At 63.2% G+C, this 25,734-nt stretch overlaps 2 protein-coding genes and 1 long non-coding RNA gene across 4 annotated transcripts; 1 reads left to right on the forward strand and 2 right to left on the reverse strand.

The window, feature by feature from the left end:
• Positions 1-584: 584 nt before the first annotated feature.
• CHRNA4 (cholinergic receptor nicotinic alpha 4 subunit) lies at positions 585-11,718 on the reverse strand. Of its 2 annotated transcripts, none has more exons than XM_031656907.1 (3): positions 11,692-11,718; positions 6,520-7,891; positions 585-3,384 (listed from the first exon to the last, which is right to left on the reverse strand). In XM_031656907.1, the coding sequence occupies exons 2-3, from the start codon at positions 7,744-7,746 to the stop codon at positions 3,259-3,261; spliced, it is 1,353 nt and encodes a 450-aa protein (XP_031512767.1). In that variant the 5' UTR covers positions 7,747-7,891; positions 11,692-11,718; the 3' UTR covers positions 585-3,258. The 2 variants fall into 2 exon arrangements, with proteins under 2 accessions (XP_031512767.1, XP_017800125.2); XM_017944636.3 differs by lacking the exon at positions 11,692-11,718 and adding an exon at positions 11,280-11,664.
• A 1,911-nt stretch (positions 11,719-13,629) lies between these two features.
• LOC116270838 (neuronal acetylcholine receptor subunit alpha-4-like) lies at positions 13,630-16,084 on the reverse strand. The gene is made up of 2 exons (XM_031656908.1): positions 15,817-16,084; positions 13,630-14,488 (listed from the first exon to the last, which is right to left on the reverse strand). Exons 1-2 carry the CDS (start codon positions 15,890-15,892, stop codon positions 14,301-14,303), a joined length of 264 nt encoding a protein of 87 aa, XP_031512768.1. The 5' UTR covers positions 15,893-16,084; the 3' UTR covers positions 13,630-14,300.
• A 6,422-nt stretch (positions 16,085-22,506) lies between these two features.
• LOC110740601 lies at positions 22,507-25,036 on the forward strand. Its single transcript, XR_002515452.2, has 3 exons — positions 22,507-22,975; positions 24,282-24,391; positions 24,717-25,036. It is a non-coding gene; the product is annotated as an uncharacterized LOC110740601 (long non-coding RNA).
• Positions 25,037-25,734: the final 698 nt, after the last annotated feature.

Raw genomic sequence — 25,734 nt, forward strand, 5'->3', positions numbered from 1 at the left:
AGCTGCGTGCCCTGGAGTGTCCTGGGCCCAGCCATAACTTACAAGGGAGCCTGAGTGACAACTCTGGAGGCCGATGCCATTGAGAGAGTACCACGCTTCCTGAGAGGAGGGCCACGTCACCCCAGGCCAGGCCACACGGGAAACACCCAGGCTGTCCAGAGGCAGAAGGGGCTGGGAAGCCCTGGCCGGGGCCTTCGTTGGGGCCTCCCCTGGGAAGGACCGGGCAGGGTGGCATGAGCAGTTGCTGAGGGGCCGGCGCCCCACAGGCTTTGAGCTGCAGCGGTGTCTCCCGCTGCCTGGTGCCCGACTCGCGCAGGGCGGGGAAACACTGGCTTAGTGTAAGACTTTGATAGGGAGTCGGGGGACACAGCCCTGGCAAGGCGGGCTCTAGGCAAGCTGTCCACCCCTGGGAAATAAGTGGCCCTAGGAGGAGCAGTCCTGGGTCTGAAAGATGCTAAAACATGAACAGATACAGAAAATCAACATACACAATGGATAGAGCGCGAGACCATCCGTGTCCCTGTGCACACACCGGCACCTCCGTTCCTAACCACTGACAGCTGCAAACAAAGTCCACTAACAGGTGATGGACAAACTATGTCTTAGTTTATTCGGACAGAAGAACACTGCTCACAATTAAAAACGAAGGAACAAATAGCAATGAGCTACAGACACACACAACAGCACGGATGAAGCTCTAAGTCACATGATCAAGAAGCCACACATCAAAGGCTCCAACTGCAGCATTCTGACTCCTTGAAGGTCATGAGCCGGAGAGGTCAATCCACCGTGCTTAAGTCAGAGCCACAAATGGGGAAGGGACGCCAACAGGAAGGGCTGGAGGGACCTTCTAGGGGCTGGGGTCCCCGCTGAAGAGCATGCATCTCACCATACGTAAATTTTACCTTAATTAATAAAAACAACAGTGGACGCAAATACGCCAACATTGTTGTCCAGGTTAATTTGGCGTGGTGGGAATATGGTGCTTTATTTGGACTTTTTTTTTTTTGAGCCTCAAAAAATATATATATAAAGAAGAAGAAGAAAGGGAAAGGGGTATTCCCCCAGGCAAGCGGCCACCCCCAGCAGGAGGGTCCCCCAGCAGGAGCGTCCCAGCCACTCCGCAGTCACTCCTGACCCAGAAAAGAACAACCACAGCTGGGCCCAGCACCCCGGGCCGCTCCCTGCAGCTGCCCACACATCTGGCAGCTGGATCTGCTTATGCAGTGCGGATCCGGCTTCTTATATCTGAAATCTGCGTCTCTCTCCCTCCTCTGAGACCAGTGTCTCCTGCCAGCTTCCATGGCCCCAGGATGACCTCACTCGCCCAGGGTCTCCCTGCATCCTGGGTTCTCTGGCCGTCTGGGGTCTCTCTGCATCCTGGGAGCTCTGGCCGAGGGGCAGCAGGGGCTGATGACGGAGCAGGGACAGGTCAGAGTTCAGCAGATGGAGTCCTGAATACACAGGGGATGTGGAGGGGCCGGGGGGCTGGGGATGCCCAGGATTTGGCACGAGGGTCTCTGCGTCCCACCCACTCCTGGCACAACAGCCCCAGCCTCAGGACCCCAGTCACAGGCACCTGGGGGTGGGGGTGACCAGCAGCAGTTCAGAGGCAGGTGTGGGCAATGTGAGCCTGAGTCTCCTCCCCACTCATGTCACTGCCCGCGGGGACACAGTGGCATTTCCTGGGCACTCAGCGTGCTGCGTTCCAAACTTCAATTATTCATTCTGCTCTCAGACACCTTCTGAGGAGACCCTGGCCCAGGAGAGCTTGGCTCAGGGACAGACGGATGAGACACAGTGGGACACAGGGCCCGACCCCAGCCCCGCCCCGGGCTGGATGGGGTCTGGGGGTGGCAGAATGTGGACCACTCAGTGGGTGGTTTCCTGACTGCCTTCCTGAACCAACGTCACTCTCAGGCAAGGGACACGCCGTCCTGGCCCCGCCCCTCTGAGCCCTTAGAATCATGGAGGGGTGGGGCAGCCTGTGCCCACCCCCTGGGGGAAGTGTGCCCCTGGGGACGCTGGGGGCCTGCCAGGTGCGCCGTCTTTAGGGGGTGCACTGCCGGGCTCCAGGGTCATGCCTGGAGACACTTCAGGCCTCCCCCACCTCTGGGTACCGCCTGCAGGGGTGAGGCCCTGCTTAGCCCTGCTTGCCCTGCCAGGATGGAGGGCACAGGCCTGTGTGGAAACCCCAGGGCTCCCTGACCCCCACGAGGTTTCTCGGGAGCTTCCTGCCCCGAGGGTCCCAGCATCTCCCGGGTGGAGGTTCTCAGGGATGCCCCCACCAGCTCCCCAAGGCTACTGTGACGGGAAATCCTTCTTCCCAAACCCAGAGCCCTGGGCGGATCTCCCGGGCTGTGCACCAAGGTAGAAACCCTCAGGGTCCTGGGGGAACCAGGGCCCGGGTCTGGGCTCCATTCGGGACCCTCCCAGCCCTGGGAAATCACAACACAGAAGTAATCCCGGGGCCAGAGCCACTAGGCCCCCGTGGAGCCCTGGCCACCTGCCACAGAGCCCTGGCCCCACACCGGGAAGGCAGAGCCCTGGTCTCGGGACTCTGGGGCTGGGTGCTCCTGTCCCCCGTGGAGGGCCTGCCACCCGATTCTCCCCACGCGGGACCAGCTCCACAAAGCTCTGTTCTCCAAGGGTCCTCGGGCACAAGACTTGAGTTCTAACTTACCCAAAACACAGCCGAACACAATCCCTGCCTGGACCCACTCCTAGCGAAGGAGATTGGAGCGCCGCTGGCTCACGCTTATGGGGCCAGGGAGGCCCGAGGACCGTGGGGGAGAAGCTGAGGCCCACACAGGACGCGGTGGGTGGGAGAGGCGGTCAGGCCTCCAGAAGACGGGACACTTAGGGCAGAAGGAGCATGAAGTCCCTTCAAGGGCCCCTCGGGGCAGTCGGGACCATCGCCGGGTCTGCTGAGGGACCGGGAGGAGGGAGTCCCACCTGCAGGGGGGCTCAGGAGACTCTTGCACTGGACCTAACCCGAGTCCTGCAGGTAGAAGCCGCTGCTCCAAGCCGCTGCCTCCTGGGGCCTCAGCCCAGCTGGAAGCAGCTCCGCACTCAGTCTCCCCAGAGGCTGTGTCCCTGTCCAAGGCCGTCTTACAGCAGACACAGAACAGGAAGGATAATGTGGCAAACGTGTGGCCCTGCAGAGTCCAGGGAGGAGCCAGCCCGGCCCCAGGCCGGCCGCATGGACGCCGACCCCGTGTGCTGCAGCCGCAGGCCACGCAGGCTCCTGGTCCCTTCCTAGATCATGCCAGCCAGCCAGGGCGGCAGGAAGAGGCCCACGGTCCCCAGCAGGCAAACGATGATGAACATCCAGAGGAAGATGCGGTCGATCACCATGGCCACGTACTTCCAGTCCTCCTTCACCTGCAAGCACAGACGCCGTCACTCCAACAGGCCCGGCCGCCCACGGGAGAGCCCTCAGGACCCTGGCACCGCCGGCGGCAGCTTCTCCACCTCCCACCTCCCACCTTCCACCCGAGGCAGCCACGGCTGCCGGTGCATCCCGCACACACCTGCACCAAGAGGAGGAATCGGGGTGCACGGGAGAGCCAGTGCTCTGCAGGGGGCGGCATCACCACGGTGCAGGGCAGGAGGACCTGGGAACCCTGGGAATTCCGGCTGGGCAGACCCCTGTGTGAAGACAGGCTCTGCACTGTGCCCTGAGCGCCCCCACCTCTCAGCAGGCAGTCTGCGCTTCAGGAAGGGGGCACGGGGGAGGGGGGTTCAGGCGCCCCGTGGGGGGTCTGCTCTCAGTTCACCAGCGCTGGGAGGCGCACCATGGAGGCCCATCCCCCTCCCCGTTTTGCAGATGGGAAAATGAGGCCCGGTGGGGGCACAGCCTCACTGAGCAGGGTGAGACAGGGAGCCTGCTGGGTTTGGGATAACAGGGCCTAACCCCACACACTGGTCGTGGGCAGCACTGCCAGCTGATGCTCCACAGGGAGGACCCGGGGCCAGAGGGCGGACGAGAGCAGCACACACGGAACCCGCACAGCCACCGCCGTCTGCGATCTCTCGCTCGAGCTTCCCCTGGCCTGTCCCGTTTTCACACTGAGGTGCACAGCTATCGGGGGTGGCTGCGGTTACACATCTAAACAGGGACAGTGGGTGCCAGCTCCCGGTCCGGCTTCTAACCCCACACTCCTGGGGCTGATGCAGGGCGGACCCCACCCTGGGTGACCCCTAGGAGCAGAGGCCTAGGGACGGCAAAGGCAGTGGCCCGGTCAGGCCTGGAGTCGGGAAGCCATTCTCAAGACAGCTGCTGTGTGCAGCTAAAGGTACTCATGCAGCTGGCCACTTCCCTGGCCCCGGCTCCCCTGTCCCACATCTCTGGCTCCCCCAACCCGCGTCTCTGGCTCCCCCGTCCTGCGTCCCCGGCTCCCCCGTCCTGTGTCTCTAGCTCCACTGTCCTGTGTGTCTCTGGCTCCCCCGTCCTGCGTCTCTGGCTCTCCCATCCTGCGTCCCCGGCTCCCCCGTCCCGTGTCCCCGGCTCCCCCGTCCTGTGTCTCTGGCTCCACTGTCCTGTGTGTCTCTGGCTTCCCCGTCCCGTGTCTGTGGCTCTGCTGTATAGAAGGACCTGAGACGACCCCAAGCTGACGAGCTGCCTCTGGGCCAGGCCATGAGGGTGTCCTGGGTCCCGGGCCTGTGGATGATGAGGGATGGGAGGGGACAGTGCTGTCTCCTGCTCTGATTTTTTGCAGCAATCCCGGCTGTCCTGATCGTGTTAAACTGAACCAAAATGGCCATATTTATTTACGGGAAGCCTGAAGGCAAACGGGGTCACTTATAAATAAAGTCCTGCTCAGGCCTCGGCTCTGGGGGAGGGACGCGGCCACCCTCTCGCCCTTTCCCATGTGCCTGTAGTTCCCTGGATTCTGTGTGCCGCGTTCCATCCGCCCTGAAGATGAAACGCGGCGACAGACCAAAGCCTTCCCTCTGTCCCCGAGGCACCTCCTGTGAAGTCAGCTCTGCTCCCCACAAGCCCAGAACCAGGTCAGGCAGCGGCAGCGATCGGCCCGCAAGGCTGCTGGAGGGGGCCCAGGCTGCGCTGGCCGCCGAGCTCAGACCCACTGCCGGCTTCAGGGCCGTTTTGATCAAACACCTAAAAGCATCGGACCCCACAGTGGCACGGCCTGGGCACAGCTGCCTCTGGCTTCAAGAGCTGGCAGCAAAGCAGGGTCCTGACACTTCTCCAGGCTGCTCTCGTGACCCCAGAACATTCTGGAACGTGCAGGTGGCTTTGCAGCTTCTTGGGATTCAGTGGGGGTGGCTGTGTGGGGCAAGCGACTCCCTCACTTCTCAGGGGTGTGGAGCACGCGCCCCTTGCTTTGGGGCTCACTCAGTTAGTGGGGGCAGGCACCAGATGCATCCTAATAAACCATCGAGGATGGCGCTCTGGGATCCTGGCAGAGGCGGCCCCTTCAGATGGAGGCGGCCCACTGAGGGCGCCAGGCCCTGGCACTGGGACGAGAGCCGGGAGGTGCCGGCGACAGCAGGCGGATGGCAGGACAGATGCCAAGTTGTCGCTGTGGACGTCACGGGCTGCACGGCTGAGGCTGAGACCCTCGGCCGCCTGCGTGCCCCACCCATCCGGCCCCATTGTCCCGTCTGTGGACCCTGGCCCCTGCGCCTCCCCACCTGCGACAGACAGCAAATGTCTGCAGAAGGAAACAGGGAGGCCACCTGGTGCTAGGGTCAGGCAAAGCTGGCTCTGCCCCAGGGCCTCTCCTGCAGGGAACGGGTAGGAGACCGCAGAGCCGCGGGTAACACAGACGTGGCTGCCACTTAGCAGAAAGCACGGCTCTGGAGGCCGCTGTGCGGCCGGTGCCTGGTGCGTGAGGGTGAGGGCAGGTGGGCTGGCCCAGGGCCCCGGGGGGCCTTAGCAGTGCGCCCTGTGTTTTCTGCCCCCAGCCCATGAATCTCCCACCCCTGTCCCCAGCGTGGCCGCGTGGGGCTGACGGTCTTGGGGCTGTGTTCCTGTCCCAGATCCTTCTCTCCTGCCACCAGCCCATCCCATCCCATCCCATCTTCTCCAAGCCCCCTACCTCCAGGCCCCAGGTACGGAGGGGCCCTAGGGAGGCCCACGGGGCAGGCACAGGCACGCCCTGGGGAAAGGGACTTGGCAGTGCCTTGTTGCGTTCTGGAGACTTGGGCATCGCTGGGCAGGAGTTCCCAGAGCGCCCCCGTGCTGTGCTGGAAGGACACCGCCTGTGGCCCCTCACCCTGCCATCTGCGAGGCCCAGTGTGTCCCAGAGCCGGAGGCGGCACCAGGATCCACCCTGTGCCAGCCCCTCGGGGCCACCTGCCCCTCTCAGCCTGGGACCTGCAGCCACGTAGCAGCTCGGGGCAAGGCTGCTGCAGCAGGGGCCACGCCCTGCACCCCAAAGCAAAGCAGCCTGAGGCCTGGGCCCAGCTCCTGGATGACGCACCAGGAATGGAGGGTGTCCACCGACTCCATCTGGGCCAGAGGCGCCCAGCACGGCCATGGGCGGGACTTACCGAGAAGTCTGCATCTTCGGCCTTCAGGTGGTCCGCGATGTACTGGACACCCTCCACCGCCCGGGTCAGGGCCGGCGACAGGGGCAGGTGCCGGGGCGGTGCTTTGGTGCTGCGGGCCTTGAGCGTGGCGCTCGGGGACACGGAAGGGGGCTCCTTCCCGCAGGTGCATTTGCGCGGAGAGGGCTGGTCTGGGGGCGGGAGCTCAGCCGAGTGGGTCTTGCGAGAGGCCAGGGCGCCGGCAGCCTGGCCGTCCGCCTCGGGGGCGGCATTGTCTCGGGGAACACAGTACTGGATGCTCCGAGACCGGCACCGGACACCACCTTCCACCGCTTCTCCAGGGCTGGACATGTGCTGGACGCTGAGGGACCTGGCTTTGGCCAGCCCTGGTGCCTGGGTGCTGTGGGGTGGGCGGTAGGGTCCAGGCGAGGGGTGGGGACTGGCTTTCTCAGCTTCCGGGGGCTGCAGAGTGGGGAGCTGGTCGGAGGGCGACTTGCAGGCAGGCCCAGACTCAGCCGGCACATCCAGGGGGACACAGGACGGCGAGGGCGGGTGCCGGCTCTGGGTGCCGCTTGTGGTGGCGGGCTCCCCCTCCGGCTCGGGCCAGAAGCGCGGGGCACTGGCCATCTTGTGCATGGACTCAATGAGTCGCCGGCAATTGTCCTTGACCACGGACGGCCGCTTCATGAGGAGCAGGCGCGGCACGATGTCCAGAAAGACCCTGCGTACCCAGGCGGGCATGGTGTGCGTGCGCGGCGAGCGGTGGTGTACGTTGAGCACGAAGACCGTGATGACGATGGACAGGGTGACGAAGATCATGGTGAACAGCAGGTACTCGCCGATGAGCGGGATGACCAGCGAGGTGGACGGGATGATCTCGGTGATGAGCAGCAGGAAGACGGTGAGCGACAGCAGCACCGAGATGCACAGCGTGATCTTCTCGCCGCACTCGGAGGGCAGGTAGAAGACCAGCACGGTGAGGCAGGAGATGAGCAGGCAGGGAATGATGAGGTTGATGGTGTAGAAGAGCGGCAGCCGCCGGATGACGAAGGCGTAGGTGATGTCTGGGTAGATCTCAGCACAGCACTCGTACTTCCTGGTGTTGTAGGTGCCCACGGCGTCCACGATGACCCACTCACCACTCTCCCAGAAGTCCAGCTGGTCCACACGGCTGTGCATATTCACCAGGTCAATCTTGGCCTTGTCGTAGGTCCAGGAGCCGAATTTCATGGTGCAGTTCTGCTGGTCGAAGGGGAAGAAGGTGACATCGATGCTGCAGGAGCTCTTGTAGATGGCCGGGGGCGTCCACTGCACCCGCCCGTCATGGAACAGGTGGGCCTTGGTCAGGTGGGTGACTGCGAAGTCCCCATCAGCACTGGGCAGGAAGATCGAAGGGAGTGAGACCCCCACGTCCATGCCCACGTCCACATCCACACCCATGCCCACATCCATGTCCACGCCCACATCCATATCCACATCCTCGTCCACATCCACATCCATGCCCACGCCCACACACAGAGGCATTCTCACATCACAGGAGCATAGAAAGGCTGGCGGCCTTGCCCAGGTACACTGCTCGTCTCTTCACTTACTCGCGCACCTCAGTTTATCATCCCTGAGCTGGGGGTAGCACGTGGTTCAGAGAACAGGAAGGGACCTACAGGTGTCTGACACACATAGTCACTGCTGCTGCTGATTCTTCTTACCCGTGAGTGGCACAGGGATGGGGCTAGTCTTCCAGTGACACCTCCTGGGACACACAGCATCCCCACGTCCCTGCCCCTCCAAGCAGCACCCCGGGCCACCACAGGAATTCCTCACCCAGCTTCTGCCCTTAACCCCAAGGACTTGGAGGCCACCTGCCGGTGTGTGAGCATGAGGACACCAGGGGCCACAGAGGCAAGGACAGGTGCTCTGGCCACCCAGGGACAATGCAGTGAGGCTGCATATGCACTGCCCAATTCCAGGGCCACATCCGAGCCACTGGCTCTGGACTCTCTTTTGCCTTGAGGACATGGGTCTTCTGTCCACAGGCCCAGGTGGGCAACAGAGCAATGGAGCGAGGGGCTGATGTCCCTTGAACTCCTCCTGGTAGGCAGAGCTCCCAGACCCAGCCCCTAGTTCCATGGACAGTGGCTGGCTGGGTAGGACACACTGCAGGAGCACGTTCCGGCCTGAAGCAGCTGACCCCCCACCCCCCACCCACAGAAGTCCCCACCGATGGGAAGCCTGAGGCTCCATTAAATCCACAGCGTTGGTGGGTGTGGGGCCAGGCTCAGCTCTGTGGAGGACGGTGGGGCACGACGTGTCCCGGGGAGCGGCTGCCCAGCCACACACCTTCTGCCCACCTCTGCCAAGTTGCCTGGACCCCTGCCCATCCCTCCTCTGTCTCATTCCCTGAGAGCCTGCTCAAAGGCCAGAGCCTCCCCAGGTACTTGGGCAGAGCTGGCCACTGTTCCCTGAGCTTCCTCTGTGCCTGCCCAGGAGTCCCAGGGCCGGGCCTGCACCTCAACCTCCCTCCCAATCCTCAGGGACCCTCCCTTTGTGGAGCTGCCGCTGCTGGAGCTCTGCCCTCCAGGTCATGGAGCCCTGGCCCCCCACGGTCTCGGTCGGTGCTGAGGCTCTGCCCCGCTGAACTGGTCCTGAGCCAACACCGCCGGCTGGGCTGCCGCTCGGCTGCCCTGCAGAGGGAGGGAGACCCGGGAAGAGCCACCAGCTGCATCTCCACACACCTCCGGCCCAGCACAGCCTGGCCCCCGATTTCAGTCTGGGTGGAATCAGGCTCAAGTTTGCTCCTTCCCCCCAGCCCATCTCTCCAAAAACCAACGCTCTCCACCTTCTGAGGCACAAACGGAAACCTTCTCATACGGGAAACGGGTGACTACTCCATTCAGCACGCACGCTGCAGGGGCTCAGGGCAGTGCTTGGGAACAGTGCAGGTCACTCTGGGCAGGGCCCCCCTCCCAGGGTCCTCCACCCGCGCCACAGGAAACGGGACAAGGTCAGGGCCAGGTCCCCCAGCCCCCAGGTCCCACAGCATCCCTGGGCCACGTCACTGCTGCTCCCTGCCCTGCCCTGCCCACCCCTGGCTCCGGCCGCCCTCTGGGGAGCCTTTGAGGAGAACCCTGTTTGGGCTGAACCACCGAGCTGTGAGCCGGTTCTGGAACGCTGCACCCTAGGAGCAGGCAGGGTCTGAGGAGCCGCCCAGTCTGGCAGGTCCAGGTTCCTGCTCCAGGGCCCACAGGGTGGCATGAGACCCTCTGTCCCCTCCACCCCGATCCCCAGGTCAGGGATTTCTGGGCTCCTGCCCCAAAGGGCCAATCTTAGAGAAGCCCCAAGTGGACAGCAGGGCCCCCAACTGGGGGTGGCCAAAGCCCAGAGAAGGGCTGAGGCCTCCCACCCTGCAGCCTGGCCGGCCACCAGCCACGGTCACCTGCTGCCCCAGAAACAGGCCTCAGTGGGAGCAGACCCCAGCCCCAGCACCAGCACCGACTCCAAGAACCCCAGGTCCTGTCCAGAGAAAGCCTCGGTGACAACCCCAGCCCTGAAGAGAAAACTGGGGTCACCCGACTGTATCCCACAGGTTACCCCACTACCTCCCACAGGCTGTGGTGAGGAGGAGACACAGGAGGACATGGGGTGGCAGCACACCCTCCTCTCCTGAGCTGTGGTCCTAGGCGGGGCTGCGGTCCTGGGGGGGCTGCGGTCCTGGGGGGGCTGTGGTCAGGCGAGAACTGTGATCCTTGCGGGCACTGCGGTTCTGCGGGAGGCGCTGTAGCCCTAGGCAGGGAATGTGGTCCTGGGGGAGCTGTGAACCTGGTGGAGGCTGCAGTCTTTGGAGGGCTATGGTCCTGGTAAGGGTGTGGAAGCTGCAGTACTCAGGGGCTGTGGTCCTGGGGGTTTGAGGTCACAGTGGGGGCTATGGTCCTCAGAGGCTTTGTTCCTGGGGGCTGCATTCCTGGAGGGCTGTGTACAGGCACCCAGAGCTGCTTCTCTGCCCGGCCCATCCTGGGCATTTCCACTTCTCCCTCAAATATGTCCCTGTGAGTCACACAGGCGGATTCGGTGCACGGTCCTGGTGGCGGGGAGCTAGGTGGCTGGGCAGCTTGCAGGGGGCAGGGAGCCTGTCCTAAGGGAAGACCACTCGCCACCCACTCACCACTGACCACCTCCCCTAATGCACCCTGGAAGAGCGTCCGGCCCCCTTTCACCCCCCTTCCCACTGCCATTACTGGAATCAATTGAGTTGGAAGAGGAGCCCGATGGTTCTTAATCATACAGCAGCGTTTGTAGGTCAGGCAGGCGCCCTGGGGCCTGGAAGGGGCTGTGGGCAGATGGCTGGGACAGGAGAGGAGGAAGAGCTTCCATTTGCTTTGTTTGTGGGAGCTTCGACCCTGCCGCGCCCAGGCCCTGAGCCTGTCGTGAGAGATAGTCCCTGGAGGACTCAGCTCAGAGACTGCTGGCTGCCGGGCGCAGGGCCCTCGGCACAGATCTGTGGGAAGGACAAGTTGGAGGACAGCAGCCTCTGGAGACCACCGTCTGCCACGGCCAATCCCTGGCAACGCTGCCCTGGCTTCCAGGCACAGGAAACCCGTTTCCATGACCAGACTTCATCTTGGCCTCCCAGAAGCCTGACACGGGCTTGGCCCAGCCTGAGGCTTTGTTTGCTGGGGACCTGGTGTGATGTTTGTCCTGGGCAGGGCCTGAGTGTGCAGAGCAAGCAGAGGCCTTGCTGGTGTGGGAGCCGTCTGGGGCTTCCTCACCCCTCTCCATGGCACCCTGCAGCCCACACTATTCTCCCAGAAATCCCAGGATGGGGTCTGACCGTGAAAAGCACTCCAGCCCAAAAGGGCTCTCCTGCAGCCATCAAGGGTGGGGCAAAGACGTCCGGGGTCAGGAGCCAGCCCCCAGGCCTCAGGACTGGTCCAGGCAGGGATGTTGTGCCCAGGTGCCACAGCCACTCTCAGGCCCCTCTGGCTCTGAAGCTCCAGTGCTGACACCCAGGGATGCCCTCAGCCTCTTTGCTGGCCTGGAGGGACCCTTCCCTCCTCAACCCCCACCAGTTTCTCCATTGCTCCTGCTGCTTCCTTCCTGGACCTGGGCTGGCATGGATGGGGCTGGCATAGGCCCTGCTGGGCCAGGCTGGGCCTTGGCAGAGCTCCCCAGGGGACTCACTTGTTGTAGAGGACGATGTCCGGCCGCTCACCCCAGACCCCTTCCAGCCACAGCCCCATGTCACCTCACTTCCACATCCCCATAGACCACATCCCCACAGGACCACATCTCCACAGACCATGTCCCCACAGAACCATGTCCCTACAGGACTACATCCCACAGGACCATGTCTCTACGGACCATGTTCCCCACAGGACCACATCCCCACAGGACCACATCCCACAGGACCACATCTCCACAGACCACGTCCCCACACAACCATGTCCCCACAGGACCACATCCCCACAGGACCACATCCCACATGGACCACGTCTCCACAGGGCCACATCTCCCCACAGGACCTCATCCCCTCAGGACCTCATCCTGTGTATCCGAGGAAGCTCCAGGGTCCTCAGAACCAGCTTCATGTGGCCAGGCCTGGCCCTCCTGCCCAGTGTCCTGCCCTGCTCCCTTGCAGCCATCACTCTCAGGTGCCCTTGAAGCTGGAGGGCAGGTCAACACCGTACATTTCACCACCACTCAGCATTGGCCTGGGCTGGTTAGAAAAGCACTGGGTCTTCCAGACCCTCCTGTGCAGCCAGCCCTGGGGCCTGAGCTTACATATGCAGCTCACATCCCCTCCAGGACAGACCCTGGTGATGGCATCTATAACAAGTATATGAGCTCGCAAAGGGGGCACATGTGAGTCCCCAGCCCCTGGTGGGACAGACAGAGTGGGCCAGACACAAGACAGCCCCTTCCGCATACACGTGACCCTCGGACTTAGGCCGGCACCCAGGAGCATCAGCACCCACGTATGGACACAAGGCAGCCCCTTCCGCACATACGTGGCCCTCCGCCTTAGGCCAGCACCCAGGAGTGTCAGGCAGCCCCTTCCGCACACACGTGGCCCTCAGCCTTGGGCACCCAGGAGCATCAGCACCCATGTGTGCATGCTCCTGTAAGTCCTTAGCTGGCTGCAGGGTGGAGAGAGGGGTGGGCAGCTCTGGGAGTCTTGGTGCTGGGTGTGCTCCTGGCCTCAACATCTCCTGAGCAAACTGGGGGCTCTGTGGTGGTGTAGGGAGCCACGGACTGAGCCCTGAGAAGCTCAGGTAGGCAGCCAGGTGGGGGGTGGCAGACCTAGAGCCTTGGGCAGCCGCCAGTGGCCGCCTCTGCCAGCCACCACTTTGCAGCCGTGTTTGCAAACCTCAGCAGGCTTGCCAAGCCTGTGCAACCCGCATTGTCTTCTGCCTGGGCCTCCGCCAGAGACACTCCACAGGAGCCACTCAGGGGCAGTTCCAGGACACTGAGGGTGAAGGTCTGGTGGCCGACCCTGGACGGGGCTGGCTGACTGGAGTCTCCATGTGCAGCCCTGCGCAGGCAAGTGCCACCACTGACCAGCCTGTCCGTGGGAATGTGGCTGCAGCTCCCTACACCTCTCAAAGCCCCTGGGGTGTGGTCCACTCACCCTGGGATAGTGAAGCAGCTCTCACCCCGTTCCACAGGCCCCAGGCCCAGGGTTACCCAACACACGCCAGCCTCCCAAAGAGAGGAAATACTCCTGCAACCTGGCAGCTCCTCCCACAGCGGCAGACCCAGGCTTGGCATCCTGGCAAGGTATGGGCTGGGCCTCTGCAGCGTACAAATGCCTCCCCGTGTGGGGGTGCCCTTCCTGGACCAGCAAGCTGGGATTTGGCAGCAGGGCTGGAGCTGGCGGACTCCAGTGTGGAAGACACAAGCCCCTGCAGCCCAGCTGGCCATCAGCTGCCCGCTCGCAAGCAGGCCAGCTCCCAGCGGCCACGGCCTGCCCAGCCTGCCCTCTTCCATGGCAGGAGCCCCCAGGTTATGCACCCCCACCCAGCCCGGTACCCTGAGGGATGGTCTCACCCTATCTGGAGTGGCTGAGCCTGGCTAGGAAACGTGGAACTGTCTCTGCTGCCCCTCCCCCGGCCCCTCTAGGGCCGCCGAGACCCCCAGACGGTCTGGCCCAGGCCTGGGTAGGTAACCAAGCATCTCAACCGAGCACAAGGCCGAGCCCCCCACAGCTCAGTTCTCTCAGCCTCGAAGCCTCCTGGTTCCTATCCCCACCTCGGGGCTCCGTGTGCACTGGCCCACGCTGCAGGGGCCTTGCTGGACCCCTAGGCATCCTCCCAGCAGCTTCCCGGGCCCCCCACCAGAAAGGAAACACACTTCAGACAAACAGAACTCGCCCAAGACTCGCCCAAACCCCACATTCCAGACCTGTGGGTGAGGGGCTCTGGGGCCAGCCGAGGTTGGGGTGCTACCAGGACACCACAGTGCCTGCCCCTGCCCCGGTCAGTTGTCCTTGTTGTTCCCAGGTCACAGCGTGCCCCGCCACCCCCAAGCAAGGCCTTTGCTGTTCTTCCGAAGGTGCCTGGGCTCTGTACTGAGAACCTGGCCACGTGGAGTGTTCCCACATCGAGGGGGAGGAAAGGGCAGGGCCTGGCTGGGATGCTCTGAACCAACCCTTGGCCGGGGCTCCGGCAGGACGGAGCTGGTGGCTGCTGTTCTGGCATACTAGCCCAGGCCGGACACTCACAGCCATGGCGAGTGTTGATGGCTGTGTCCCCTCTGCCCACCCAGACCCCGGCGCTCCTTGCAGGGTAACCTCAGTCACAGCACATGATGGCCACGCCCCCACCTACCACGTCAATAAGCTGAGCAATGGACAAGCCGAAGCGGACAAGGACCACGTCCGAGATGTTGGCCACGGGTCGGGACCACTTGTTGTAACCCGAGAAGAGTTTCTTCAGGAGCCGCTCCTCGGCGTGGGCCCGGGTCTCCACATGGCTGCTGGCTGCGGAGAGAGGCAGGTCAGTGCTCAGGTGCAGGTGGGACAGGAGCCAGGAGCTGTCCTGGCTGCCCCAGTCCCCTGCCCAGCACGCTCAGCCACGTCCGCTTCCTTTCAGCTCCTCACAAGAGCACCACCCACCCCAGGACCTCTGCGTGTGCGGGGCGTGGCATGCGCTGCCCTCCTTTGGCTTCCGTCTCTCTCGCACCCCTGGGTGTAACTGTGATTTCCTCCGGGAAGCTTCCCAGGCCCCTCAGCCCACAGAGGCCTTTCCAGCACCTTGCACCGCACCACAAAACCAGGCAATGGATGGGCTGAGAACTGCTTTGGGTCCCCTGACTGACTTCTAGGGAAGGGCTGTGCCTCCAGCGGCCGGCGAGTCAGAGGACACTTGGGGGTAACAGCAGCACGGGATGGGGCACAGGGCAGCGGGGCCAGCCCAGGCAGGGAGAGGGAGGAAAAGGAAGGAGGATCGGCTCCCAAAAGCGCCCGCTTCCTAGAGAATCTCCTGTGGTTCATCAATCCCCTGATGCTGGAGGAGTGTTTCAGATGCAGGTGCCCAGCCCCCTCCGCACCCCAGCCCTCCACACCCCAGCCTGCCGGAGCTCTTGGTCAGACCCAGAACGCCCTTGATGAGTCGCTCTGGAGGAGCACAGCCCCAGGTCGAGCACAGCCCCAGGTCCATCTGTGCTCCAGGTCTGGGCCCCGGGGTCTGAGGCGTTCCCCGCCTGTCCTGGGCGCTGCCACATGGGGCGGGTCTGGATGGAGGGGGACCTTCCACCTCCCTGCTGGGCCCCGCTGGCCTGAGAGCGCAGACAGGACTGGGGACGGGGAGGGGTCAGTTCTACACCCCTGGGAGCCTTGACTCCAAGCCCAGAGTCCCTACTCCCGACTTCGTTCTTCCTGGAGAAAAGGTGGGTGGGGGCCGCCAAGGGCAGAGGCCACCCCTCTGATCCCCTAAACCGGAGGAAGCAGGCATGGGAGTCTTCAGGGAAATTTAGCCTGATGGATGGGGGAAGGGCGAAGGGGGCCCCACCTCTGTTCAAGTTCGAGCTTTTGGGTCCAGCCCTGAAACAGCAGCGGAACCCCCACCCCCCGCGGAAGCCCCCTTTCCCAGCCCTCCGCATTCGCCGGCGGTTACCTCCCTCCTCGCCTGGCTCAGCCCGGGTGCGAGCGCAGCCTGTGCGGCTGGGCATGGGGAGCCTCTCTGCCGCCCCGTTGCGCGCACCCGCGGCTTGGGACCGCAGTCAGGAGCCTCCCTCCCTCTGGCTCCGGGGGTCCCAGGCCACCCGAACGCGGGCGAAAGGGGGCCCATCCCGCGCCCCGAAACTTACCGCGCAGGAGGCCGATCCCCAGAAGCAGCAGCAGCGGGGGCAGCAGCCGCGGTGCCCCGGGGCCCCCGAGCTCCATGGCGCACGCACCTCGCGGGCTCTAGATGCGGGCGGCTCCCGGCTCCCCCCGGCTCCGAGGCCCGTGCGCGCCCAACTTCATGCCTCCCGCGCCTCGCGGGCCGCTTCGGCCGCTGGGCCCGGTTCCGCTTCTCCTGCGGGGCGCGGTGCGGCGGCGGCGGGGCCGGGAGCGCCGGGCTGTGGGCTCCGTGGCGCGGCCCCGCCCGGCCCTGCCCGCCTCAGCCGGCTGGGAGGGGGAGCAGGGGAGGGGAGAGGAGGGGGAGCAGAGGAGGGGGGAGAAGGGGAGGGGGAAGTATGGGGGGAGGGGACGGAGGGAGGGAAGGGAGGAGGGAGCAAGGGCCGGGGAGAAGGAGCGGTGACGGACCGCGCGCCCAGGGGGACGGGGAGGCTGCGCTGGGCCCCGGGCAGGGGTAAAGTTTCCTTGTCCGCCCGGGGTTCCAGACGTGCCTGAGTCAGGGATGGGGACCTCGGGGTCACTGCGTGCGACTGGGGGGTCCCGGAGCGGGTCTGACCTCCCTCCCCACATCTCCAGCCTGGGCGCCCGCTGCCTGCCTGGAGGGGTGGGGGCGCGTCTAGGGGATCCGGCGCAAGGAGAGGCGCCCCTAGCACATCTGGGTTACTCCATCGCGCCAGCCGGTGTCTGCAGCCTGAAAATCTCTGGTCTTGTTCTCCCGCTAGCCGTTCAGGACTCTCTCCGCCTGCAGCCCCCGCCTCCCCCCGTACCTCCGCCAGGACCCAAGAGGCGTCCAGAGGGGAGCCCAGGCCCTGCGCCCGCCTTCTGGTGAGGAAGATCCCCTCCCCCTCAAGGTCCAGCCTGGGGTCAGGGTCTGTCGGCCCCCACCCCTTGCGTGGCCTGCGTGCCCCGTGGACTGCGTGGCATGAAGTCACGCCCCCATCCCCCCTGCAGTGGGTGAGGGCGTGTAACAGAGCGTCTCCCCGGCCGGGTGCTTGGAGAGCAGACCCGAGGCGCCCCTGGCCTGGCATTGAACAATACGGGTCGCCCCCGGAGGTGGCGCACGGTCCCCAGGGAAGGGCCCCGCCCTCAGGTGGGTGGCGAGGTGGCCGCCCACAGAGTAGCAGGTGCGTTGGAGGAGGGGCGCCTTGTGCGGCTGAACTTCGCGTGCAGGAGGAGAGGGCACTGGCTCTGCAGAAACATGAGACCCGGCATCCCTGCAGCCGCGCCCCTGGCCCAGCCTCAGGCTCTGCCGCTGGGACACAGCCCCCGAAAACGGAGACTTCCGTCGTCGGTAATGGAGGGCAGAGCAGAAGGGGCTGGAGAGGTCCCGAGGCCCTCCGCTTTCACGCCCCTCCCTCCAAGGCTGCAGGTCGGGCGACGGAGCTGTCAGGAGTCCCCTGGAGCAACCCCCACTCCAGTACAGGCCTCTGGAGCCTTACAGCTCCCTTCATATCGACTCTCCCATCTCCTCTGTCCCCACCCCCCACCTTCCTTCTCCTCCTCCCCCCAGCTTCTCTGAGCAGCCACTGCTCCTGCCCACCTGCCTCTCCCCTCTCTGCCCACCTCTCCTACACTCCTGATTCCAGGTTGAGCTCATGGCTCCTCATACACCTGCTCTGGGACGGGCAGGAGCTCCTCCTCACTGGCCGGAGCTGTCTGTCCGCTCTGTGGGCAGTGCCTGCAATTAGAGCTTTCAGAATGCACAGCTGCTGCGCAGTGGCCGGTTCCGCGACAACACCTGGCCTGCTTCTGTGGCCCTCCCAGTGCTGCTGGCCCAAGCAAGCTGGATGCAGGGACCCCCTGCACTTCCACGGCCCCCTCAAGGTGGGCTCTTAAGAGATAATGCAAGTGCAGAGAGGTTAAGCAGCTTGCTGAAGCTCACACAGCAGTACTGGGATTCCAACCCAAGCCATCTGGCTTTAGGGTCTGCACCTTGGCCTCCTGCTGGCCTCAGGTGTAGTTTTGGGCTGAGGTGCCCTTACTGGGACAGATCCCAGGTCTGCTTTCCTGCAGTCTTTCCTGGAGCCACCAGTCTCCACCATCCACCCTGCTGACGGCTCTCCCTCAGACCACCCTGCAGATCCAACCCTCAATGGTTTCAAGGTCCTGTTTCCCTAGGCAGACTGAAGTCCCCCAAGGAAGGATTCCCTCTCTTCCTCCTCCTCTCCTTGCTCTCCCCAAGCCCCTGGGCAGTGCAAGACCCTGGTCCTTCTGGTCTACATGAAGCCCCTCCATGGGCAAGTTCTGTGCCAGGAACTAGAAGGTTCCAAGCTGGATGGAGATTTGGGCTGAGCAAGCAGCTGGTAAACACAGGGAGGGGAGAAGAGCAAAGTCCCCCTGAGGCCCCGTGAGGGCAGCCTGCTGACGTCTGACCCACTCACAAAACCCCACCCCCGCTCCCTGCGGCACAGCCCACGAGGCTCCCTGCTCAGGAAGGGGATGGAGAGGTGGCAAGGCCGGTGGCTCCCGCACAGGATAGAGCAGCCTGTGCCCTTTGGTTCAGGCCCCACCTTGGTGAGAAACCCCTGCCTGTGGTGTCGCAGAGCAAATGCCATTGGCAGAGCTGATTCCACATTCTTTTGTTGGTGGAGAGGCCAGCCACGCTGCGGTCCCGGCTGGAGTCCCTGTGAAACGGGGTTTTCGTTTCTCTGACTTGGCAGCTGGTCGAAACGGGGCTCATCTGCTGCTGATAAAGTGATGTCTGCCTCGTGGGTTCCACGCCCACACCCTGTGCCCCACCCTCCCGTGGCAAACCAAAGACCCCTTTGGGAAGACGACGCCCCTGCTCCTGCGCTTGGGCTCATGGTTTCACCCTGGACTTGCTAAAATTGAGGCCTCCTGCGGAGGTTATCTGGGGTCAGAGCAGGGGAAGGGGTGTGTGGTGAGCTGGGTGAATCCCTGAAGGGCAGCCTGAGGGCCACGGGCGTCCACTCAGCTGGGCACAGAGGAGTTTGTTTAACTCCAGATTCTGGAGCCCCACCCTCAGACACGGTTCAGTCTGGGGTGAGGCCTCCACATCTGTGGCTTCTACCAGCCATTGCTGGGCAGCTCTGATGCAGGCAGCCTCGAAGTGCCCCGAGAAATGTCGGCTTAGAGCCACTTGACGCAGGGCTGATGCAGAGGGTCAGTGTCCCCCATCCCAGCCAGGGCTCAGCCCGAGCCTGGTGTCCTGGCCTGGGGCAGGGGCTGGAATTTGCCCCGCGTTGATGCAGGGGAAGAGGCCATGGGCCTCTTGGCAGGAACCTGGCAGAGGCTGGGAGGCTAAGCCAGCTTTGCCTTTTCTGTCTCCTGCTCACTTTTCTAACAAAACAGGCCCAGGCTTCCACAGGGTCTATAGCGGTCTCAAGCCTGCGGCTCTCCCTGGTGGATTCCCACAGGTGAGTTCACTCTGAGAGCTCAGCCAGGGCCAGCAGGCCTGTCCTTCCCGGAGCCAGGGGCCAGGCCAGGTCAGCTGGATGTCCAGGGCTCTGGCGACACAGCCCTGCGGCCAAGTGCGCACGCTCACACGCATCTGTCCAACCTCGCCGGCTTCCCCTTTGGATTTGCTAATGCAGCAAGATTAATCAGGTCTAACTCATTAATTTGCACAGCCCCTCCCTTCCACCTGCGCCCGCTGGAGAGCGCTGGTTGTGGGAACCCAGTAATCACCAAGGCTGAATTAGATTCCGACTCTGCGTCCTGGCCCTAGCCTCTGTTGCTCCTGAAATTTCTGCTGCAAGGGAAACAAAAGCTCTGGGTTCAAAGTCCAGTGAGACCAGATTTGGGGGCACAGTTCTTCCTTGGCCTGAGTCGCCCTAGGGGGCTTGCGGGTGGGTTTGGGGACACAGCCAGGCCCTTGCAGACACCAGCCCCCCACCCCCACCCATGTCACCACCAACTCCAGGCTGTCACTGGCTACGGTGCAAAGCAGCTGCCCCGGGAGGACGGCTCTGGGGGTGGTTTTCCTCCTTCCCTCACTGCCCTCCACCTGCCCATGGTAACCAAGGGTTTGTAGTAAAGGTGAGAGCATTGGGGGGCACCAGCTGAGCCTGAGCTGCACCCGAGGAGATGGCTGCGGGAGGCAGAAGGCACCACGCTGTGGGCTCAGCCCGTGGACGGGGGGCCCTGCCTGTGCTCCCATCACCCCCGAGGACTCAGGACCTGGGCTCAGGACTAAAACCCTCTGTGGGGCCAAGTCACTCGCACCCCGTCTGTGAGGCCTGAGCACGACGCCATGCTTCGCTGCTCACCTGAGTCTGGCCTGCGTCCCTCCCACCCTGTTCCTCTGAGGCAGGAAAACCACGAGGCCACACTAGTGAGCAGCCACGTCAGCCCCCAGGCCACCTGCCCCTTCACAGACATGAGTAACCCGTAAATGAGAGTGGCCTCCTGGAGCCTCACCAGAGCCCAGGTGCTCCCGCAGGCTTGGCTCCCTGCCCCCGGCTGTGCTCCCAGCTCCCTGCCCTCTCCTGGTGCTCCCTGCCCTCCCTGCCCTCTCCTGGTGCTCCCTGCACTCCCTACCCTCTCCTGGTGCTCCCTGCCCTCCCTACCCTCTCCTGGTGCTCCCTGCCCTCCTTACCCTCTCCTGGTGCTCTGCCCTGCAGGGAACAGACAGTGCTTTTCCTCCGGCTGAGAGGAGATCTTGGAGCCTTGTCTGTCCATTTTACTCAGCCCAGGTTTTGAAGACCGTTAAGTGTAGGAGAAACATGGGAACTGGGCCCAGATTGCCAAAGGGGCAACGCGTTCTCCTCACGCCCCCTCTTTCCCCACCTGCAGCTGCTTTCATCCTGGGCCCTGGCTAGAGCTGCGTTTGCTGAAAAGCTGTAGGGCACAGCTGCTGGGGTGATAGTGGGAGACGGAAAGGTTGGTTGAGAGGCCTGATTCCTTCCAAGCATCACAACCTGAAAATCACCAAAGGTTTTCCTTGTTGAGAAGGAGTGAATGGCAGCACCGGAAGCCAAGGCCCCTCCCCACCAAGACACCAGCAGCTGATCCCCACCTTCCCAACCAAAGCCACAAAGCAGAGGCCGAGCCGAGCCAAGGTCAGGGCCTGGGGCCACGGTGGATTTCCTCCCGTGGGAATGTCCTTAACGTCTGCAGCTCGGGCCTGAGGGTCTGCCACCGGACCCAGCAGCTGCCACAGGTGTCCTGGCTCGCCGGGTGTCTCTGGCTCAGGGCTGGGGCTGTCTGCAACTCCCCTCTCCCCTAAGCCCTCTGAGTGGGGTTCCCCAAGCTCCAAGGGGCTCCCGCCACACCTGGGCTTCCTGGGGGCTCTTTGTAGACAGTGATTGATCTCCCATTGGCTCCAGTTTCGTGGCTGTGTTTCTGCCCCTCCCTCCACACTCCCTGCCTCTCTGCTGAGTAGCTAATTCACTCTAAGCACGCTCCAGAGGAAGGCTCCAGCCTCGCAGTGGAACTGCAGCCATGCATGAGAATGATCCGGCACCCAGGTCTGCCTCCACGTCCCGCTGATGGCCCAGGGACCGTGCGGCGGGAAGGTTGGCAACGAGCTGAGGGTTGGAACTCTGGCTGCGCCCCTGCTGCCAGGGGACCTCAGGCAAGTCATCTTTTTCTCTGAGCCTTAGTTTCCTCAGCTGTGGGGACGGTTCCAGCCCCGAGTCACTGGGCTGTTGTGAGGATGGAGATGAGGTCGTGCAGGCTCCTGGGTCCTCGCTGGAGCCATCCAGCAGTTATTCTTCTGCACTCTCAGGGGAGCCCTTGCCAGCATCTGAGGGTCATGGTTCAGTGGCTTCAGGGTCCGGACAGGGCCGGAGGCCAGGCCCAATGTGGTGCAGCTAGGGGAGAGGGTAGGCCCTGGGGGCCGTGGGCCATCGGCTCACAGCCACATCAGGGGCCAGGAATCCCACTCAGCGCTCAGCCCTAGGCTCCCCCCAGCACCCCCTCCCAATCCAGAGGACACTTCCAGCCCTGAGCAGTGGGCTCTGGGCAAGTGTCTGGAGAGGGAGTGCATCTCGGCTCTTTGTGAGGAATTATGTCCTGACAGGTCACTGGCACAGAAAAGCCCTTTGTCCCAGCCAGCTGGCTGCCTAATGATGTCCAACCTGCACCCTTCCAAGGCCACCTCTGAGTCCAGAAAGGATGGAGCTGGCTCCTGCCTGGGAGGCACAAGGGCCACAGTTTTGCTGGGGTCGGGGTGGGGAGGGTGGGTGAAGGCTCCGAACACCTCTGCACGTTGCCCCGGAGCTGCGGACGGAGCTCAGGTGGCCGCCAAGACTTGCTGTAGATCCGGTGACCCCTCCAAGGAGAGTGCTGAGTCCTGGAAAATTCTCTTCCACCTCCTCCACCTCCCTGTCACCTTGCCCTCTCCTGTGTTCCCCAACCAGGACCCCAGTAGAGAGGAGACCCCTGCCGTTGTGGATGTGGCTTTCCCCAGTGCCCACGAGACCCCTGGGGCCTGGCCCCTCTGGGCCCATAGAAGCTCCCATGAGATTCTGATGCATGGTGAGGGCCTCACACCCTGCCCTCTGGCTGCCCCTCCTCCCTAGGGCATGTACCCAGTGCCCACCTCAGCCTCCCCAAGCATATCAGGGCCCCCACTTTCTGGGGTATGTGTGAGCCACGGGACCCCGAGTCAGGAGATCCACGCCTAAGCCTGATTCTGCCCCCTCCAGGTTCGGGACCCTGGGCAGTCCTCCCACCCGTCTTAGCGCAGCCTCCCCACCCATAAAATCGGGGCTGCTTGTCCCGGCTCTGAGGCTTTGCGAGCAGGCCTGTCTCTAACTGAGGGAGGGTGCTGCAAACTCCAGAAGGCCCCCGTCCCAGGGAACACTGGGGGGAACTGTCAGAGAAGCGACCCCTGGACCAGAGCCCTGAGTGGGCTTTCTTCCCCTCCCCACCCTGCTGAGACCACCCAAACCTCGTTAAGATCAAAGGTTCCCTGGGGAGCCACACAGCCATGCTGGACACTCCCTGCCAGACCTTCTAGACCAATTCCTGGGGACCCATGTCCCACAAACACCAGCTGGAAAAGGCAGCAACATGGGGTCTCCCTCCCCCTCAGCCAAAGTGAACTGTGTCAGCAGGTGTCTCCCCGCTGCTGAGAAGGAGCCAAGGGACCAGGATGGCCGCTGGCTCCTGCAAGTGGAGAGGGTCTCCCTGGGGCCTGAACTGGCTGAGGTCTTGCAGCAGGTGAGGAAGTTCTGGACAGTCCCGGCATCTCCACCAAAGTCAGCAGAATGGCTGCAGGCCCAGAGGCACAAAGCACAGATCATTTTCCTGTGTGTATGTGGGATGTGTATGTGGGATGTGTGTGTACGTGAGATGTGTGCACAGTGTGTGTGTGCATGAGATGTGTGTGTGCAGGGTGTGGGTGCACCAGGCTTGTAGATGCATGCACAGGGTGTATGTGCACACGTGTGTGTGCATGGACTGTTTCATGAGATGTATGTGTATATAGGGTGTGTGTGTGCATGTGGTACATGCTTGAGATGTGCCCTGTGTGTGCACGCACTGTGTGTGTGTGTACAGTGTGTATATGTGCATGGAGTGTGTGTACACAGGGCTTGTATATGCACAAACATGGTGTGTGCACAGGAGCATTTTTTCACAGGCATGAGTGTGACAGTCACCTGCTGAGAGGCGGCCTCACCCCTGCCCTCTGTCCCAGAGCCCGGCCCCAGGGCCTCGGCTCATTTACCCCAACATCTGCCTGGGAGGGTCTCGTGCAGAGGGGTGTGGCCCACGCATCGGCAGCCTCAGTCTCTCTGTGTTGTTTTCCCTGGATCTGGGGGTGGGGACCCCCATAGCACTGCCTTTTTCAGCCTGTAGTTATGGGATCTCAGGTCCCCAGGCCCAGGGGCTAATTTCAGAGGGAGAGGTTTCCTTTGCCAGGCAGTTGAATTTTCACATCAGCAAATTCCTCTGAAAGTCAGGGCAGAGGGTGGGCTCTATCCCTGCAGCCGCTAGGGGTCCTTGGGCATCCTCAAGCTCTGCCTCCCAGCACCGGGTGCCGCAGACTCCTGAGGCCGCTTGGGGAACTCGCAGCCTGCAACTCGGGCACCTTTCGTAATGTCGGGAAAGCAGGGAGCTGCTGTCACGCTTGGCTGAGTGCAGGACACCTGAACGCCTGGTGCCAGGCCCACCCTCCCACGGCAGCGTCGGTGCCAAGTCTGGGACCCTGCCCGCCTGCTGAGTGGCACACCTGGTTCTCCAGGAGCTCAGTTCTTCCTCCACTCAGTGCCTCCTCCCACCTGTCCCTCCTCAGCCCTGCCCTCCCCAGCACTCAAGGCAAGACCAAGACCACACCTCAGTCAACCCCTCCTCCTTCCCAGCCCCACCCACCCTCCTGGCCTGGTGTGGGGCCAGCACCGCCACAAGTGTGCCTCATGCCAGAGTCTCCTCATGCCCTGGCCCCAGCTGGGGGCCCACAGCAAGCCCCCCTAGCCTGGTCTCCTTCCTTACAGGAAGGGGACACTGGACACTTGACCCCCTACAGGGAGCCCAGAGCCAGGACTGGGTGAAGGTGCCTTTGGGAGGAGGCAGAGGAGTGTATCGATTGGGACCCAGATGGACAGGTCCCTGTGAGCCGGCACAGGTCCTTGGTGGGTGAGTGCCAGGTTGCCCTCACGGGGACTTTGCACTCTGAGCAGGAGGGACAGCTCAGTTCCCGCCCGCCTTGCGTTTCTGGGCATAGCTTTGGAGGGCAGGGGTCGTTTGCAGCACGGAGCCCTTGTCAGCTTCCAGCGTGTTCTAACATTTGTCATACCAGATGGATTGTCGCCAGCGTCTGGGGTGACATTATTATTCTGTTACTCCCATGATGAGAGAGCCAAGGGCTGGGGAGAGGGACCCAGTTCAGCCTGACCGAGCCCAGGGCCCTTCTCCTTCCTCCACCATCACAGCTTCTTGATACCCCATTCCCCAAACCCAGGACCCCAATGCCCAGGGACTCAGGCTGCCCCCGCCCCAGCCCCGGGAGAAGAGCCCTGTCCTCCCCAGCCGTGCCGGAGGGTTCTGTCAACCAGCGCTGCTTCCTTATCAACAAGGACATGTCTACAAATAGCTCATCACGTCTCCAATCCAGAAGTGCTGTGTCGTTTCAAAAATGAGCAGAGCCAATGCAGCCGCCAGCCCAGCCGCGGCTACCTGGGCAAGGCTGCCGGTTCATGAATATTCACGGCTCCGATGGCTCCTCGAGCCTCCTCACCATCCGGAATTAAACCAACGAGCTTCCCCTCACAGGCTGCACTCACTGACTTTCAGCTCCTCTCCAAATCGTTCTCTTCCTCGCAGCAGATGGGGACGTGGGGCGGCCTCGACCCTCCTGTGTGCCTGGGCTGTTGTGGGCACCATCACCTTTGCCCCAGTTCCCCATCTCTTGGGCGCTTGACACGTGTCTGCCCCGTTCTCAGGGAGGCCTGGACCCTGTCCCAGCCCTGGTGGGGATAATTACCCCGATGTTCGTTTGCAGCGTTTAATTTGCTTCCTCCGCGCTGGAAGCCCACGTTTGGCGATGTGTGTGTTAGGATGGCCACGTGTCCTTCCCCCATCAGCGACAGGATCTGGGGAGGCCAGGGAGGCTCCTCATTACGCTCCCAGCACCAAGCCCAATCACAGACGTTGCACATGGAGGCACCAGACCCTGCCTGTGGGAGAGTGGCTGCCAGCTGGGGCACCCGGACGTCCCTGCGTGCCCTGTGCTGGCACAAGGCAGCTCTTCTGTGCTTCTGTGGTGCCTGCGGTGAGGCTGCCCGGGACGCCCCCTGTAGATGCTGCCTCCAGGGTCTGCTGCAAGGAACGGGGAGAACGGGCTTGTGGTGCTGGGGCCTTGTGTGAGGTGGGATGCTGCAGACTGGAAGGGTGGGTGGCCTGGAGCTGCTCTGTCTCCAAGCACTGACCACAGCCCGCGCCTCTGCGTAGGTCCAGGAGAAGTGTGGCAGGGCTGGGTG

This window comes from Papio anubis, chromosome 16 (assembly GCF_008728515.1).
Source record: "Papio anubis isolate 15944 chromosome 16, Panubis1.0, whole genome shotgun sequence".
Taxonomy (NCBI): Eukaryota; Metazoa; Chordata; class Mammalia; order Primates; family Cercopithecidae; genus Papio; species Papio anubis.